Genomic DNA, 20,318 nt, shown 5'->3' with positions numbered 1-20,318 from the left:
CCTACCTCTGCTTCAGGGCAGGGATCTCTGTGGGCTCTGGCTCCAGGATTTCATAGGCTAAATTAACGTCTTCTGTCTCACGAAGCAGCGCATAAATGGGCTCAATCTGCTCATTGAATCTTGCCACCAGTGTCCTTGCATCCTTTTTCGGCATTGCCGACTCATCTTCTTCCACTTCAGTCTCACAGAAAGTACATCGGAAAGTTCCTAAAACGAAAGAAGTTGCTAAGCACTGGAAGGAAAGCAGCAGGCCTGGCTCTATACAGCCTTTTGAACAGCAGCACTTTGCTGTTTCCTTGATAAATAGCTTTTCCCCCTGACAATCTTTCCCTACACACAGTGTACCTGGTTATCACTTAAGCAGGTGACAAAGCAAGCATCTTGATGCCATCCACCGATACCCAGCTGGGTACAGTTTCTCGCTCTGAAAAGCCCAGATGTGCTGCAGTACCTCTACTGAGACATCTCCTAATCTCAACCCCTCTTTCTTGATGCACATTTTAAATGTTAGCTATGACTGGGCTGTGATAAAAAGCTATACAATATACCCTTAGGAGTTCAAATATTGTCTGTTTCAGGTGCTCGCACTGGTATCTCCCAGGCCCCAAGAACAGGCTAATTTCACAGTGGAATAGGGTGTAGTTTTAAATTGCACCAAACAGCCAGCAGTAACTGCTAGTATAACCATTTTCACTCTGCGACTAATGCAAAAAGATGGCTTCTCCTTCTGCTTGAGGGCTAAAACATGCAAAATAGTCATTAATGCAGAGCAGCAAATGCAAAAACTTATCCCACCTCACCCCCATATTAACTTCCTGAAATTAAGAATGGCAAGATAAGAATTGTGTGAATGGCAGTCAAGATCGGTTTACAGACCTCATCAGGATCCATAAAAACAGGTCAGACATAAAGGTAACTTAAATGGTTCTATGGCAATGCAGTTACAAGAGCCCCTACTGAACTCCTGCACAGCAGGCTTTTCAGTTTCATTGCTCCATCTGTGAGCAGGACCCTTGAGGCAGGACATGCACAGTAGGACCTTACCATATGGTCCACTATGAGGGGAGCAGCACAGCGTAATGACTTATCCCTGCAAATGCTGGACTGAGAAGGTAACACTGCCTCCTCAGAACACTTACAGCCAGAGCAATGCTCACAGGCTTCTCCATTTCTCTTGCTCACGTGTGATTTTTTTATTTATCCATTCTGTGACACCTATGCACATTTAGCATCACCTCTCAATACCCCGGTGAAGAAATGTATACCAATAGGTAGCTTGAGGATAGGCCATTATCAGGGAAATGATAAGCTTACGTCTAAAAATCACAGTAAGTCTCAGTATTGAAGCCTGCTGTATCACCAATGTGATGTAGAAACACAGTCAAAAGACTGGGGTTTGCCCAGGGCACACAGGGTATGATGTAATGAGACAGGCTGGCAAGCCAGGGCTTCTTGTGTCACGTTTTGCTGCTTACACAGATTTGCTAGCCTTGTCACTTAATTTTTCAGGGTACCTCCTCCTCTGCCTGTAATACAGCAATAAAACCAGACCTAACTTCTTCACTGATGGCCATGAGGGCTAGACAATGCCTCCTGGAAAACACATAGAAGTACTGTTTATGACAAGAGGTAGATCTGTTGCCTCTCACCACAGTCTGTAGAGATGCAGTTTTCTACCTCGGCACCATCTGAAGTGGCTTTTGCTCAGTGTTACTCATAAATCAATGCAAGTGTGCTGTATTTGTGCTCTCTCTGTAATACGTACACGTTTCCTGCAGCAAACTCTCTTTAGGAAGTTTGTTTTATCCACATGTAAAAGCTAGAGCACCCAACAGCAGCAGTATGCAAAGTACAGGATAAGTGTATAAAGTGCTCTTCTCTCCCATCCAAGCATGAAACACTCTGCTTAGATTGTCAGGCTGTAAAAATTGCCCCTACTGATTCAAAACCTGTCAGAGTGGCTGTGGGACCAGCAAAAACTGAAGCTGAAGCTTGGTCTCCTTAGCCCCTATCTGCGGTTATCAGCATGACACGCTGGCAAACAAGTTGAATCAAATGAAAATAATTAGCACATCCGAGTTCCCATAATGGACTAAATGAACAAACAAAGGTTAATGAGGAAAACTTCCCTCTTTTTACACCCCCCCAAAAGTCCTGTTACACGTTCCCAAGGCAGCACAGACTTTTCACGCTTCCATCTGTGAACCCCATGAGTATTTGCATAAGACTGAGATCATAGGGAGAATAGCTCCAATTCAGAGTACCACAAAATCAGAAAGTAAATACAACCCTAATGAAACAGAACTCCTAAAGCTATCTTAGATAGCTGCGACTTCCACCAGGGTTCTCCATAAGCAAAAGAAGTTACTAGATGAATTATATAAAGAATCTGGGAATGAGTGAAATGACAAGTTTCCTCCATTAATATGCTGATTTTTTTTGAGGTGATGCAGCATTTCACAAGAGACATATACTATTAGAGAACTGGGAAGTTACTTTGATGTGACAGATGGCATTTATATGTTGCAAGCCTCTTCTGTTCGACTTTAAGAGGTCACTAAATGTCACCAGAGCATTTATGACATGGCACATCACATCAGCGGTGACACATGTTCCTTACAGATATGAACTGCATGTGACAAACATGAAGTGAAGGCCATTCAAAGGCTGAGAATGGCAATGTTCCCACTCCGATGATGTATTTCTTCCTTCAGCCCTTACACAACTGATAGTTTTCCTCTCAAATATGCTGCATAAACCAGGACAAGTAGATATCTTGGAGCAAACAGACATGATGCTTTGTTGCATCTTTGAAATACTAATGGACAATGAATATATCCCCTCCTCTGCACACATGCCCAGGCACTCAACAGACCTCTTTGGCTGCCTGTTAAAAACCACCCATCTGAAAGAGATCTCATCTCCTCCCAGAGTCTCCAGGGGACACACGCTGGTAATCTAGCACCCCAAAGGCATACTAAGATTAAAGCAGCTCAAGCTCTGAAATATAGGGCCAGGATATTGAGAGATAATTCCTAATGACTTGATTTCATTTGAAGAAGGAAAAGGTCAACTGCCCATATGCATTGCCTGCATGATGTCCAAGCGTGCGTGCTGCATCTGCTATAATTAACACATTGAACTGGGTACAGCCCCCTGAATCAGAGCCCAGGTCCTGCTCACATCCCTCTCAAGGGGTTCAAAAGCCTCACCTCCAGCCCAACAAGGTGTCATCCTTCCACTCTGTTCTTTGGGATACTGCCCCAGACTCTCACTAATCTCATACTTACAAACTATTTCATTTTCAACCTTAACTTACTCCTACCCATTTCAAACCTATTTACTGTTGTGCCAAAAAAACTGGACCTCAGCTCAGCTAGCTTCCATCTTGCTGTCAATCCTTCAGGTATATTTACAAACTGCTATCTTGCTCATCCCACTATCTTCATTTTGCAATGCTCAATAAGCCACAGGTTTTTCTTTGCCTTTTAAAACCAGACCCCATTCCTCCAGCCATGCTGTCAGCCTCATCAGGCACTTTCTCCAGTTGCTCTCATCTTTCTGCTGTAAAGCTGCAAGTATACACAAGTATCCAGATGAGCTCTCCCAAAAGCCCAATGGTATTAAGTGCCTCTCTGATAGCCACTGAGACCTTTTAACATCACAGTGTAATAGGTCATGAAAGTGCTGCCTCAATTATCACAAGATCTAGCAATGCTCCCAGATCTTCCTTCCTCCTTTTAGTTTCCAGTTGAAACTGGAAAACTCCATGTTTATGGAAGACATTTGTGTTAGATGCTAAGTGCCTAACACTGTACTTTGTAATATTTCAGATCCTTTTTATTCCTCCAGCCTTCATCCTCATCCCATTCTTGACTGCGGCACAAAGCATTAAGCCAATTTATTCTCCAAATCTCCCACAACCTTCTTTCAGAAGCAGCATTATCACCATTACATAGAGAGTGAGCTGAGGCACAGATGGCACAATTTCAGAAGTATCTGCTGATTTGAGCAGATTTGATTTGATTTGAGATGCCTACAAAACACTTCCTAAAACCCATGCTTCAGAAAAGAGCATGCAGTACTTCTACCAATCTTCTTCCAGGCTCTAGAACTGAGCATCTCAAACAAGTTAGGTACAACAGCTAATGATAGCCATTGAAAAGTTTAGCTCAAAATGACTAGCCCAACACTACACAAAGTCAGCTGGCCTGGAGGATCAGATCATGGCCCTGTGGCTACTACAGCCATTTTCTTCAAGTAATTCCCTGATCTCACACTGCATGTTTTTTCTTCTGCAGCAAGCCAGACAAAAAGTGCATTATATGCACACAGCTCCTCACTGAGTAAAGCACATGTTTTCTGTGGAAAAACAAGTATGTTGCAGAGCGAAAGTTACAAGATACACAAGTACTCCCTAACCCTGAGTCCTTCATCTGATGTTAAAATGAGAGTATTAAGACCCTGAGGAAAAGACAGGAGTTTCCTTGGTTCCTACTAACAGGAAGCCAGACAAATGCCTCTCACCATTGATGCCATGCTGACAGCAGACCTGAAGCCTTCAGTTTCGCACAGGCCTCCACCACTTGACTCAATAAAGAGAAGACTGACAACCTGCTAGTGCTGCAAGGGGAGCAGGATGCCTTGCCAGCTTGCTTCCTGGCAACAAAGGAAGGATGAGAAGGAAACACCTTGGGTCCTCCTCTAGGTTCTGGAAGAGATGTGCTTTGCGGGAACCTGCTAGCCCCAAGCCTGAGGTTTTCTGCCCAGCTCTTCCCATCTGCTTCCATCCCAGTTCTGGGCTTATCCCCACTCTGATGGTCCTATTCTCCTTCCTAGCAAGTCTTGTCTATCAAATCCTGCTTTCTCAGAGCCTGGGCTTCTCTCACTTCTCAGACTCTGTCCATCCTTCTTTTCCTGGGCTGCTTTAGCCATACTCCACCTCTCCTCATTCCTGTGCCTCTCTGCCCCACACCCTTTGATCAGCTAATTCTGCTTCTTAATTAGAGCCCTGGTCATCACAATAATTTCCTGTTTCAAACCACAGTGATGGAAGCTCTTTTCACAGAACAACCTGCTGTTCAGAACAACAGAATACAGGCAAAGGAATACACATTTCTCTGGTCTCCTCTTTCATCTTCTCATCAGCCTATTCTTCAGTACTGGTTTTTGGTTGAATTTTCCTAAGTAATTTAAATTTAGTTGGATGCACAGAATGGGAAAAAAAACCTCCAAAGCCCCTCAGCATAAGTATTTGACAAAGTTTTGAACAGGAAAAAAACCCAGAGCAATTCCTACGCCCGCCCTCCACAAACAATCCGAGCTCATGCAATGGAAATACTTAGCAACCTAAGTAATAGGGAGTGCTGTCAGTACAAATTATAATTAACTTCATTTTTCATTGATTTTCAAGATTTACAGGACTGCTTACGCCAACACCTAAAGGTACTTCTCTCCTGAATCATTAAAGACACAAACGGTTGTCCAAGTGGCTACAACAGACCTAGATCATTAGTTGCCATAACATAATCCACGTTAGGATACAAGTATACTCACCTACTAGAAGTAGCAAAACACAAGGGGTTAAATCAAAGCAAAGAGAGTTTTAACGACCTTAATGGACTGAGCTAGTAACAGAGTTAAAACAGTTGATGTTAAGTGGATTAATGATAATACAGATTAAACTGTAGGAGCTGTTGATCTTTTGTGACTCCCAGACTTAAACAGACTTCTCAGCTCTCGTTACACCATCCTCACCATCTCCATGAGAAAGCAACCCAGTGTGTCCAAGTGGGAAATATGCCCCTACCCCACAGAAAGATGAGTCTCCTGTTGATTTTATCAAGTAGCTTTCCTTGGCCCCATCTCTCTCCCCGTATTAGAGACCTATACTCCCAAGTACATTTGTATTCACACATGACTTCCAAAACCCCTGTTGCTTTAGGCAAAAAGATAGAGAAATCCATCAATAAAATCTGTCTCCTGAACACCACGGCAATACTGTTATCTCTTGCAAGTAATTCAGTGTTCCTACAGATGCATTAGAACAGTCAGTGACAAGAGCACAGTGTGTTGCATAAAACGCAATGCCACATCTCATCTTTCTGAGACAGGTTTCATGGGCCACTGGATCTCAAGCTCTTGGGGACACCCCACAGCCCAGGGCTCACTGCAGCACTCTACCTTGAAATGTGACACAGAAAGTGTATGTTTTTGTATTAGTCCTGTTTGGACTAATATCCTGTTTGGAACAGTCCAGAGCAGACACTGTTGTCAGAGCTTCTTACGGTACAAGAACAAACACTGGAACCTGTGTAGGGAATGTCAGCATTTTGGCCAGATTTGCCTACCCCACTTCTGCAATAAAACGTCCAGCTTTGCCATTGAAACCCAAAATGCATCAGGCTTCATCCCAGTCCGAAAAAAGTCCAAAAATCAAATTTCTAACTATAGAAAAGATAAAGTACATTGAAACCGAGCTAAGTAACATTGGTCAGAGATGGTTACAGAGCAAAACTTGAACACGTGGGTGATATCTGAGAGCACAGAACCAAAAAGTACATGGGACAGTGCTGCCCAGAGAAGATGGTCAGTGCAATGGCTCTAGTTTAAAGCTGAGTACGCAGCACCCCTGTGAAACAAATCATGATTCTTGCCAGATGAGGCCTTAGCAGACATGAACATGGACAGCTAAATACAGCATCCTGCCCCCAAACCTGACAGCTCTCTTCATAACAAGCTGAGAAAAGATAGCATCTCTGCCATTCTCCTCATGTCCTGAAGAAGTACCACTGAGTACATTAGGATTATCGGCAGGAAGGATAGCAACAACCAATACTAAAGGCTGCCTGACACATCCTGTTATCAGATCCTAGACTGAAACTTGCTAAAACATCTTTTACATCACATTCTGCCTCAGATGAGTAAGGAGTGTGTGGAATGCACACTTATAAAATGTCAAGCACAGCAGTTCAGTTAAAAATGGGGCTAGGAATGAACACTGTAACTAATACTGTTATCTGAAGAGAGATTTTCATCTCTGTATGAATTTTTCTGCAGTATCTTAATTCCTAAGAATTCACAAGGAATTTCTGTTATCTACTGTTTACAAATGGGACTAAGACCCTAAAATGAAGAGGGGGGGGGGAGGGATTTCCTTTTAACTTTATATGCCCCAAATCTAGATTCAGTTCTCCCAGGTCTGTACATATTCTAGCATAAATCCTATTGAGCCAACAGCTATGAGATCGATACTTCTCAGTATTGGACCATAACCCACCTTAAAACGATGGGTTGCTGTGAGTAAAAGAATGAGCAAGGATTGTTACCTGCAAAGAGGATAAAATCCAGGTCCTTGGATCAGCATTCAACTGTCTGGCACACATGTCTGACACGTTTGAGAAGGAATCTCCTGAACTCTACTTATATACTCTTCTGAAGGCTCCAAATCAGCCTTCAAAAAAAGGTGTACTCCATGAATTCAGTGCAAAACCCAGTATTTGATCATACAATTCAACACTATTTCATAATACATGCACACCAAAATATAACCCTGACTTTTGAGGATATGATTTTGAGCCTTAATCATACTTAAACATTTTTCTTGTTTAATATAGATGCAGAATATTGAACTGCCCATCAGGTATTAAACAGAGAGTAAACATTTCATTTGGGATTAATGTCAATCAGTTTCTTTTCAAAGCTTCTATTATTGTAAAATAGATGTAGCCGACACAGCATTTAAGGGCATTTGTGCAGGAGCACTATTTCTGACTCAGATGAGGTAACTGTGCCAAACCTGCAACTTATCAACATATGCAAAATGATCAAAACAATTTGTTTAAAACCAAAACCAAGATGGCAATTTACAACACAAAAAAGAGACAAAGGCACACTCCTAAACACGCAGCAGGATTAGCGAAAGATGAAAGAAATGCATTTTATAACTGCCATTAACCAGTGTCTCACTATAATCAGAAGGAAATTTCACTTAGCAAATGCCTATGTTCATGTATTATTTATTCTCCTTGAGAGCAGTGTGTAAAATGTATAAAAACCAAGGGACTGGCAGTCCTGGAAACAGAAGGTCTCTGTTCAGCTGCAGAACGGATTTTACTCAAGTAGCTACATTATTCTGGCCATAATTGGGAAAAACAGTGGTGCTGGAATGTTATTACAGATGGCCACAAATAGTGTCCAGCACTTGTTCTGGACCCTTTTGGCACAAAATGACCCCTGCTGTTAACAATAAAAGTAGGAATTGCTGATATAAGATACCCTTGGCAACACCTTCGAATACATAAGGACAGCATTTTTCTTCCCTGAGAATTTCAAGCATTTAGGGACAGAGAAACAGAAGGTTTCAGAGGCTCATTGCAGACCCCCTTGTTTCAGGCAATGGCAAATATGAAATACTTCCCATGCCTGAGATCCATTTGTTAAGCCACACAAGTCATCTTCTGGAAGAGATCTATTCTTCCATGTTCCCTGTCATTTCTGAATCCCTTTAGTAACATACAATAGATTCCCTGAGGAGAGATATTTACAACTCTGGCATACCTACCATGCTACTTGTAACCCAAATAGGCTTCAAATTCAATAGGGGGTGGCTCAGAAATGCCAACAACTGAAACCCTTTACTTTCAAATTCTCTTCAGAGTTAATGCGTAGCAAGAAAAATTCCCTACTGCATAAGCTTCCTCCACAAAGATACTAGGGCCACCAACAGAGAACAATACAGATTAATAACCAAAAAATAACATGTCATTTTCTCCTTATTATAATAAACTCTAGTTTAAAAAAAAATGGTACCCGAAGGAATATGCTGTGGATGCTGAAACTCTGCATTTCATGCAAATCTGTTCGTGTACACACAAGATATCTATTCAAGAACAAAGAACAAGAATGAAATCCTTAAATCATCGTCCCAAGGCAGTAAGTAGTTGAAAGGCAAACAGGGCAATGTCAGAAGCATGTGTTTCCATACCAGCGCTTCAAGCAGTGGCGAGCCTTGGGATGGCAGCAGCTGGCAGTGGTGAGAAAGCAAGCAAGATAGTATTTTTTCCAGCCTTATTCTCAATGGCATCACACAACACCAATAGGATAAGCTGCTCCTCAGTCTGCTTTTCCCTTTTTGTTTTCCAAGAGGCTTCAGAGGCCCCTCACAAGGAACAAAGTAGGTTTTTCAGATGCTGGGTACTTAAGAACAAAGACAGCCTATTATCAAAATAGATGCCATGTTACCCTCCTTCCTGAAGGTCTGGGATAGCTCATGGGCAACACTCACCAGCTATTTACTAGTGGAAGAGATCAAGCTCCTAGCCTGCAGTTTTGGAAAGGTGACCAGCACTGCAACAATATACACGAGTATGTGTTGAGAATGAGTACTGCTTTCCAGTTGACTGTTTGCAATTCACATTTTGCTGGTAATACAGATGGTGACGCAAGTTAGCATCTTCAACAAAACTCATCTGTATCTTCAGCTATCCAACAGGTAATAGATCCTCTTCTGAAACTTGGGCACCCACCCTTTGCCTGGAAGTCCCACCTTTTAACTGCTGCCTTAGACAGTGTTTTTATAAATCTATTGAATCTTTGCATATTTCTCACATTTTATCACATAAAGCCTTACTTGTTACCTGCCATCAAGGAAACTGGATTATCCGTGTATTCCTTTTTGTACCTTTAGAGGTTTTCCTGGATAGTCATGCCACCCTCTGTTCTCTTTTCTCCTTAATACTATGCCATTTAAAAACTCCTTCATGCAAAAGTTCTTTACTCTCAAAGGAGGCATCTTTCCTCCCTTCCTTGTGAAAACTGGGCATGCCACATGAGACACCCTAAATCAGTCCAGGTAATGCCACCTCTTCTGGCTGGGAAAGGATTTACAGTCAAGCCAAATCCCACTTGCAGGAAGCCCTGTATATAACCCATTGCTCAGCGCTGTGGCCAGTGCTGGCAGAAGAGAGTGAAGAGAAGCCCACAGCTCCCTCCAAAGACAGTGAGCGCATTCAGTGCCTGACCATCCTTCTCTCTCTGTCCATGCAAGGCCATTAGAGTAACTGGAGTGGCTCTGAAAGCTCGGGTAGTGCTTCGCGGCTGAGGCAGTGACTGGCAGGAAGGATCCCATTTTCTTATTAGATAGAACAGAGAGTAAATGGAAAGAAGCTCCCTGGGACTCCAAACTGCAGGGTGGTGCCAGAATTGCCATGGAGAGAAAAAAGCTGGCAGTTTCTAAGTGAGAAAGTGACTCGGATGCCAGGAGGTAACCTGGAGCACAAAGGGAAGCTAACATGAGAAAAAGAAAGTGGTGGGCGTGGGAATAACAGGGCACCAGGTGAAATGTGCAGGAGAAATTGCTGAGGCTGCTCAAATGCTGGCCCATGACACCAGGCAGGATTTTGTGGGAAGCCAGGACTGAGGTCTGGGTAGCTCTCCCTGAAACTACTGCCTCAGAAAAAGAAGCAATAGGGTAGATTTATTTACCTCCCAAGAGAACAACTTTATCTATCCCTTTTCTTGTGACTCATGCAACGTGAACCATATGTGCCTATATGGGTGAGAGGGACTAAAATGACAGCACAGCCTAGTAAGACAGTTGCAAGTGCCATGGACACATGTCAAAAAAATGGATTTCTGCTAACAAGCCTTCTGCTAACAACCCCTCAAAGACCAAATCCTCAGCACTCCTACCGCTACTTCCTGCTTGGAAAGGACATGCTGTTTTCAATTACTGCTCTTTTTAGAGGAAAAATACCTCTCATCACAGGTATCATGGTATAAATGAGTAATGCTCACTGATGGAGCCTCTACACCAACAGGGTTTGTATATAACCTTGTCTTACTGGCATCCAATCACTTAAAGAGATTTAAAGAGCAAGTCGTCACATGTGCAAGTACCTTTCTTTAAACTGTCCTCTCGCTCCAGCAACTTGCTTCCCGAAAGAAACAGTTTGCAAGGGCAAGAACAATAAAATGAACTGGTGCCTGAGATTATTTCACTTACTTAAAAGTAAGACAGGACATTCCAGGTGCTAGAGATGCAAAATACTGAGAGTCTGACCTTCCTGCAGTAGCACACAGGAGAAATGATCAGAAACAAAGCCACTGAGACTAGTTTTCCAGTCCAGCCTGACCTATGTGTAACAAGAAATAAGCCAGTAAAGTAATTTATTTCCATTCTCATCATTTGCAACACTAGCAACAAAAAAGGACTTGTTAGTATCAGGAGTATTTTACCAGTGTTCCTGACCTAAAGATCAGTGCTGTTGCAGATTACCCAATAGTGATTTGCCATTTCACTTACGGAACTGTTAAAGAGGGATATTGATGAAGATTATAGCAATGTCAGACAAAGCAATAAAAAGCCTTTCTGACATCTGCAAATTTTGAGAGTCCAGTGGGACCATGTCTCTTTATGTCATTCTATCTTATTTCTGCTTTAAATGAATTTCTTCTTACTGCTAACACCTCAGGTCAGATCACAGGAAAAATAAGAGCTGAAGAAGTTTAATTCAGCCTTGCCTTGTCTTCTATTCACTGTTACACGCAGACAGAGCCTTCAGATTATTTTCATAGAATCAAAGAACAGTTAGAGTTGGAAAGGAACTTAAGATCATTTAGTTCCAACCCCCTTCTTCAGGGACACCTCCCACTAAACCATGTCATGTCATGTTTGCATAGGAAACACCTCTTTAACAACGTTAAACCAGCACTGCCATTTAAAAAGAAGGCATAAAAGAAGAGCAGTTTTAAAATATGAACAAATAGCAAATTTTATCCCACCTTTTGTATCTTACAATGTATGTTTGTGAAGTATGTGCTACTTAAGGTAGACTGCACAGACCTGATGGTCTCAGACAGAAAGTACTTAATGTATCACCTGAAACATCTTTCAAAACAAAAGCATAAGCTTTCCATAACTGCACCCCAGCAAAACATATCTTTGGACATCAGATTGAATGTACACTGAAAGGAGATGCCACGGCAGCCTGGACAAAAGAAGCTGAGGACACAAAATAAGAAATGTAGTTTAACAAATGTTACTAGGCTAACAAAATAGACTGACAGGTTACCTAAGCGGACTAACTGATCAAAATTTACTGCTGACTTCCATTACAAAACAATAACCAAAAAGGTACTCACTATTATAGTTCTTAATTTGATCAAACAAAATATCTGTTCATTCTCATGCTATTTCATCAACCTGTTTAGTCAAACCAGAAAAAAATTCCACAAAGGTAACAAATATTAACTACCTTTCAGATTCCTCAAGCATCACAACTCTGGAGCTGTATCTCTGATACTGCCTTTCAGCTCAATGGGTTGAGTCAGCATTCACCTAGTCTGTTCTGTGAGCGTATAGAGAACTAATGTTTGTGAAGTGTTTCAAGCACAGCACGTATCAAGTCCTTTTCTCCGACACAGATCACAAATCCAAAGCAGGCGTTATATGTTTCATACTGTAATTACAGCGAGTAATTGTAAAGGTCCTACAGACCTCTTAATTGTTACGCTAGGCATACCTGCAGATATACAAAAGAGTGTGAGTACATTTAAAATAAATGATTAAAAACATTCCCGTTTTTTCTTTTTATGTAGTCTGGTCTCCATCAGCAACTTCTCTTATCCTCAAAAACAAGTGCTTCTCCAGAAACTCATTTTACAGAGCTGCTTCTCTGCTCTTCCTTCCCTTTTCCCAGGGGGAGCAGTGGCTTCACTGATCATGCGCCACAACAGTTCCTGATTAATTCTGATAGACAACCAGCAGTTAGCTGGCACACCATCACCATCGCCCCAGGATGAACAATAATCTCCCTCACCATCTGCTCCCAGATTTATTTTTAACCAGCCATCAGTCCCTCCAGTGCAGCAGCGTGACATGAACGGCACCCTTCCCCCTGGAATTGGTGTGCTGTGAGGCAGGGGGTAAAGGGGGAATGTCCATGCATGTGTCTCCGAGCATCACAGTGGACAGAAAATAGATGGATGGATAAATGCAGGATCACAGGAAAGGAAAGAAAAATCACTTCTTCACCACAGGGGCAGGCAACTGCCTGTTCTCTTCCAGCAGACAGCGGGAGTTCTCGCTGGTTTCTCAGTTCTTCGGGCAAGTTTGATAATGTTAAATGGTCCAACGTGCTAGAGTAGGGGGAGGTGATGTATGTTGACCATTTACTGATGGGAATACGAATCCCTGCATTTACTGAGGCGAGTCTGACTGAGGGAGTCACCTCTGAAAGTTAAAATTATACAGTATTCACAGCCAGACAGTGCTCCAAGCGAGCTGTGCTCTTGTGCCAGTTAGCCTCAACCTATGACATCCCTTGTGTAGCATAAACTTGATTCATTAACTTAGAAGATGAGCACCAAGATGTTACATCAGCATGGGAAGCAAGCTAGGAGCCATGGGAAGGACATAAGCACAGGCTTGATAAAGTCATAAAAGAATGAGGAGGTTAAATTTATAACTGCATGGGCCTGTTGGCTGCCATCACAGCTGCTTTCAGGTACAGAAGTACAGTCCAGGAGGTGACAGTAACAGCGGCACTGTGGCTATGCCACTGCTGAGAAGTGCTGGTGTCACCAGCAAACAGCAGGTGGACAATGATATATGTGGAAACTGATGTCATGTTGTAATAGAGACTTAGAAACCAGGCAGAGTGTAAAGTTTTGTACAGCTGGTAAAATGAACTACACATCTCTGATGTACTGTCAGCAAGATCTGATGATGATTACCCTACAGAAAACGGAACTGTTTAAAGCAGTCTCTGGGATATGAAGAACTGTCAAAATCTCAGAAAGAGAAACACAAAGGGCACAAAGAAAAGTTCTGAGGGATCTGAGAAAGAGTAGAAATGTAGAGGGACCTTAGCAGCCCAGCCTCCTGCTCAAAACCAGGGTAAACAGACTTGACTGCTCATGACCATAATCCAGCCATGAAACCTTCCACGCACAGCCTCTCTGGGCAACCTGCTGCGCTTGCTTGGCCATCCACCTCATAGTGAAAAGGTCTTATATTAGCTCGGAACATCTTGCTCTGATTTACAGCCATCACCTCTTGCTCTCCCACCAGACACCACTGTGAAGATCCTGACTTTGTCTTCCTGGTCATCTCTTGTAAGCGCTGAAAGACAGCTATTAGATTGGGCCAGAAGGGGATAATCGTTTTGGCAGCACACTGCAAAATCCTCAGGTTTGTACCAGAGGACAAAACCAGCAACCAACAGTGTTGTGCTGAAAAACAGAAGAAAATTTGGCTGCTACATCTATTAATAAATATGTCATGCAAAGCATGAGACAACACTATGCTATCCTGCTTTAGTCAGCCCTATGGATACCTCTGCTGATAAACCAATTGCATCTTCAGATCCCATACTTGAAGATGGGGACCAACTGTAACAATTCCAAAGGAACAAAATGACACAGCCTAAAAGATGTTTCATTAGGGAAAAAATGGAAACACTTGTTTCATTTTAAGAAGGGTGGTAGGGAACATCAAATGTTGGATATTTAGTATGCTACAATAATGAAAACAGTGACAAACTGTTCTTCAACTTCACACGTACACACAAAAGATTACTCACAGATTTAATTTAGGGTAAAAATCCTTTAGGTTAGGGTATTAAGACAAACTGATTATAATAAGCCTGGAATATGCTAGCCACGGAGGTTAAATTTACCCTGCTTTAGAATAGGCTGATGGGCTATCTCATCTAGCCCTACACTGTATCTGAAAATAGCCTTCAGCACATTCTGAAATGCAGATATCTTTTACTGTACACTCATTCCCTACTCTGTACTGACTTTTTAAAGCACAAACAAATGCAACATTTTTAAAGCCACAAGCATAAAATTGTCAAACGAAAAATCCAAACAGCATTTTCCTCCCACCTCTGAGGGCTGTTTAATAAATAAGACTGCTAACAGCTGTCCTTGGAAAACAGGATTCTGCATCATCGTTTTGGTTCACAAAGAAGTGTTTTATCTCTTGTTTTAGGCTTTCTTCTGGCCATTTTAATCAACAGATTGCTAATTTTAGAATAGGTCCTTCCACTATGCTTATGCTAAAAGCCAGTAAGCCAGGGTCGCAGTAAATGAAGGGTACAAAACTGCACACCACCTCTGGAGCACTGCACTCCTTACTCAAACTAACTCATAAGTGGTGCAAAAACAGTGTCCAGAAAGAATCGGTTCAATATGCAAACTCCATGCAACAGTGTGCATACAGATGGACAACCTGGCCCCTTTAGAAGAGACTAAAATCATGGCAAATGATCAGGTCAACTACCCTTTTGCAAACAGCAGTCACTTGAGAGCTGTGAGATACACCTTTCCCTTGCTGGGAAAGGAAAGAACAATGCAGGCTGCTTTGTCTAAACAGTTGCATTCTGTAATGATTAGCCAGATTACTTCATACAGTCATTGATCCAGAGAACAATTCAGACAAGCAGCCGCAATCTGTGTTGTGCTGCACATACACCCTGGCTGCAGGATAAACTCAGCCAGTTCCTCATACCAGAGGATGCTAATGCAGCAATTACACTATGTCTTTACCTTACAGTGAAGCAGCACACTCTCATGCAAGCTTTATTTTACTCAAAACCAGAAATTACTGATAAAATGTTCTTTATAGAAAAGCTCCCAAAAGAATGGTGAAGACCATCATGCCGGCAGCCCTCTCCACACAAGTAGTTCTGCACATTGTGCTGTGTCCCAACTGGAGGTCTGCCCAGTGCTGCATGACATGAGATTCCCAACATTGGAAGGGATGTAAGATTATCCATTCACTCTTTCCTTCTTGTTAGTTCCAGTGAATGGTATTTTAATCAATACCTCACAGAGTCTGAATGCCTTTCTTACTGGGATCATAGCAAGCACTTGTACCAGTACCTCACACATCACTGACACAGACCATCTGCTAACCTGCTTGAGTGAAACTCATAGCAGTGCTTTTTACTTTAACGCAATATTTTGTGTCTCACTCAGCACTGAACATCTCATGATGCTTTTGTCCTGTTCTCCCAGTCTCCCAACACATGCAGGCTGAAAGAAGAGTACAATATTGCAGGTTGAATCCTATGAGGAATTCTTGATCCTCACATCCTTTTCTGTTCCTCCCAGCACACTCACAAGGTATGCTGTAAGGTGTGCACTCACCCTTAGGGGAACTTGCTGACTTGAAAGCAAGATGGAAGAGAGATTAATCCAGGTTGAATTCATTTAAGTGATCACCACTAAAACCCCAAACTGGTAACATTCTTGATTCTCTGCACTTTCAAGCAGCTTCAGGGGTGAATACATAAAGTTACAGATAAGGATTGCTATCAAAAGTTCACACTCAAAACACCATCCAGAATCTGAGCCAAGGTATTTGTGATCTCAGTTTGTTACAGGTGGCTTTAAAAATACAGTTGAATAATAATGGTTGTCATAAAAACTATTTTAAGATCAAGTGATAGAGTTTGGGTTTACAATTTTGTTTTATATTTTTTACTAAATAGCTTTCTTAAATGAAAAGCAAACCCTATCATTTTTGTAGGACAGTTCAGTATCACTGCTGGGTTGGTCTATTCTATACGAAAGAGAAGTTTAACATACACCAGACCCTATGTGAGCTTGATTTTAACATGTGCCAGTTTAAAAGGCCTTCCAGAGTCACAGAATTAAAGTGGCATTCATATGGCACACATGACAGCTGAGAGAGCTCTTCCCACTGGACTTAAGAGACTCAAACCCAGACATGAACAGAGCGGTTACTAGTCCATAGGGCTCCCTTCACTGGCAGCAGAGTATGCAACAAAACCAGTATTATGAGTACTTCTCTATTCTTGTATTAAATCTACCTTTTTACAGAGTGAGTCTCCATCCACATTTCCTCTCATACAATCCAAGATCCTCTCCATTACTTTTGTATCAGCTTTCCTTTTAACAAAAACCTCGGATTTTCCAAAAGAGCTTCAAATTAATTTTGCCTCATTCACAATCTAGGGAATGAAGCAGTTTGTTCTGGTTCCCTTTGAACACACAAGGAACCAAGGGATGTTTTGCCTTAGAGCTATGACTAAATAAGCCAAAGAGAGAAAAACAAAAGCAAGATCCCAAACCACACAACCTCATTCCGCAGGCACCTGCATTCCTCACTTGCTGCGCTGAGAAAAGCAGAGCTTTTAATGGGAAGCAGGCACTAAAGCAACCACTTGTTATCACTGCAATCCCAAACAAGAACATTCTCAGTTCTCCTTGGGCACAAGATGAAGAACACTACAGAGTTAGTGGCATCCTTTTCTGTGTGCTCCAAGGACTACCTTTCAGCTAGCTCATCATGTAAAAGTCACAGCCATCCCCATTTAATCTGTTCATTGTCTGCCGGATGCACATCCAAAGAGATTCACAAAACCACTGCGATACAGGTCAAAGACGCAAGACAAATCTCTCTACATTTCACAACAAAGTATTCACTACTTATAACGGATTTACTTCAGGGTCAAGGAAAACCAGACAAAAGATTTCAGTGGAAGCAAGAAGAAACATTCAGGTTTTTGACAAAAGCAGTCAGCAAGAGATCAAGGTACTTTATTAAAAACCATGCCAGTCTTCCAAAGAGCACCAAGCACTGCCTTTCAAACTGACAAACAAATCCAGATGCTGATTTAACCCCTAAATAACAAAATGATGATGCTCTGGATTTTCAAAATTACCCTGGGTTCAGCAGTAGCAGTCATTTTTTCTCCTTCTTAGTAGCTGGTGCGGCACTGTGTTTTTGACTTTCGGCCTGGGAGCAGAGCTGGTAACACTGATGTTTGGTCTGACCAAGGACTTTGTGAGTCTCATGCTCTGCCAGGGAGGAGGGGAGCCAGGAGGAAGCAGGGACAGGACACCTGACCCAAACCAGCCAAAGAGGTATTCCATACCACAGCACAACATGCCCAGGATGTAACTGGGAGTTATCTGGAAGGGCTAGTTCACTGCAGGGTGGGGGTGAGTTATCGGTTGGCAGGTGGTGAGGTGTTGTACTCTCTTCCCTTGTTATTTCCTTTATCATTATTATTATTGGTGGTAGCAGCAGTGATTTGTGTTATACTTTAGTTACCAGACTGTTCTTATCTCAACCCATGGGAGTTACATTCTTTTGATTCTCCTTCCCATCCCTCTGGGAGCAGGGGGAAGAAAAGGGGGGAAGTGAGAGAGAGACTATGTGGCTAACTTGATGACAGGGCTTAAACCACGACAAAAATATAAACCAATTCCAAGACAAAAAGATGCTGGCACTGGACAAGGGACTGGAAGCTATCTTTGGGAGTGAAAGGAGGAAATCTGAAGCTCCAGATCACCGATACCCAAACTGTTTCGACTGCACAACTCATCAGTGAAAAATTTTTTTATCATCCCCCCCCTCAAAATAAAGATATTTACTTATTAATTACATCCGTGCACTACTGTAATAATATGCAGTTTAAAAAGCATTCACAAAAATTGAAATAGGTTGAGATAAAGATGAAAAACTGGGTTATAAATTTTTTTATTAATAGTACAAAAAATATTTTCTTCATAGAATCACAGACTGATTTGGGCTGGAAAGGACCTTTAGATCATCTAGCTTCAACTCTCTGCCATGGGCAGGGATGCCTCACACTAGACCAGGTTGCCAAAGACTCTGTCCAACCTGGCCTTGAACACTGCAAGGGATGGGGCATTTACCACTTCTCTGGGCAACCTGTGCCAGTGCCTCACCACCCTCACAGTAAAGAACTTCTGCTTAATATCTAACCTGAACTTGCTCTGTTTCAGTTTTAACCCATTACCGCTTGTCCTATCACTACAGTCCCTAACAAAGAGTCCCTCTCCAACATCCTTGTAAACCCCTTCAGACACTGGAAGCTGCTATGAGGTCTCCATGCAGCTTCTCTTTTCCAGGCTGAACAGCCCCAACTTTCTCAGCCTGTCTTCACACGGGAGGTGCTCCAGCCCCTGATCATCCTCGTGGTCCTCTCTGGATTCTATGTCCTTCTTACATTGAGGAGACCAGAACTGCACACAGTGCTCCAAGTGGGGTCTCACAAGAGCACAGCAGAGGGGCAGGATCACCTCCTTCCACCTCCTGGTCACGCTTTGACCCCAACAGATTGTTTTGCATGCAACCCTTCTTTGGAGGATGCTGCAGACAACCTTTCCTCCTCCCTTCTGCTCCCAAGGACATTATATACTCTTTTCCAGCCCAGCGGGGAGCAGCATTTACCTTGAGCTAACGCAGAGAAAAACAACTACGACAGCAGCAAACGCTGCAACTGGCATTCAGGATGTGGAGAAGGGTGAAGGAGAACTGAGACTCACAGCCCATGCTGTTAGGGATTATATTTCATAACACACTTGAGAAACACTGGATGTTGGTGGAGGCCAAAGCCCAGATGTGAATTTACTTGTATGGAGGGAACTGAGCAGGAATGCGAGTTATTACAGGAAAAAAGTGAGCCCAATCTTAAGTTGTGAAGAAGCTATAGGATAATGGAAAGATGGGAAGCAATCTGTTTTGATTGGGGAAAAGGAGGATGTTCAACTGCTTTGGATGCTCATCAGCAAACTAAAGAAACACAGTCCAGAAATTCATCAGAAAATGACTGCGTAACTGGTAGAGAACGCCACTTGTAGAAAAAATCATAGCTCACTATCAACTTTGGAGGGTGTTTCAAGGGTCTACCCTAGTTCACTTCTATTTCATGATTTTTACGAAGGACTTCGACTGTAGAATTGCAAACGCATATACAATGTACTAATAAGATAATATTGGAAAAGGAAGTAAAACCTTGGTAGAAGACCCAAGTGGAATGAAAAACTGTCTTTAGAAACTACAGAAATTGTCAGCAGTCAACAAGGTGATGTTTACTAAAGTCCCGAGCATCACACTTTGAATACTGTTCACCCATACCAGCACCTTACTTTCTCTACTGCCTACAAAAGACCATTGTGAAACTTACAAAAGCATCTTTACGCTAGCAGGATAGGTATGAAAACAATGTCGTATCACTGTTCCGACACTGCAGTGTTAGGGCACTTACAAGGACCTACACAGGGAAGATCAAAGTGAGTACCTATGCTTTGAGACTATACCACTAGGAATATTCTCAAACAAGATCACTTCCGAGTAAGATACCAATTCCAAGCTTTAGCTGCTATAATCTGAAAAGAAAAAGCATATCACAACATGTATTAAAGGATTTCGCATCACAACTGACAGCAGCTCCTAAATGAAGAGTCATCACAAGTGGAAGAATCAACATTTGACACTGAGAGATTGTATAGTACACCTGTAAGCAAACACT

General features: G+C 42.3%; 1 protein-coding gene across 8 annotated transcripts in view; it reads right to left on the bottom strand.

Moving 5' to 3' along the window:
- The window catches only part of GTF2E1 (general transcription factor IIE subunit 1), a 55,847-nt gene that overhangs the window by 10,748 nt on the left and 24,781 nt on the right, over positions 1-20,318 (bottom strand). For all 8 annotated transcript variants that reach the window (XM_080612953.1, XM_080612952.1, XM_080612950.1 and 5 more), the window contains one exon: positions 6-207. In XM_080612953.1, coding sequence (XP_080469079.1) covers positions 6-207 — 202 coding nt within the window. The remainder of the gene's footprint in view (positions 1-5; positions 208-20,318) is intronic.

Source organism: Psittacula echo, assembly GCF_963264785.1.
Source record: "Psittacula echo genome assembly, chromosome: 3".
Lineage (NCBI taxonomy): Eukaryota > Metazoa > Chordata > Aves > Psittaciformes > Psittacidae > Psittacula > Psittacula echo.
Note: the sequence above shows the minus strand (reverse complement) of the source record. Positions and strands in the feature narration are given on the sequence as shown.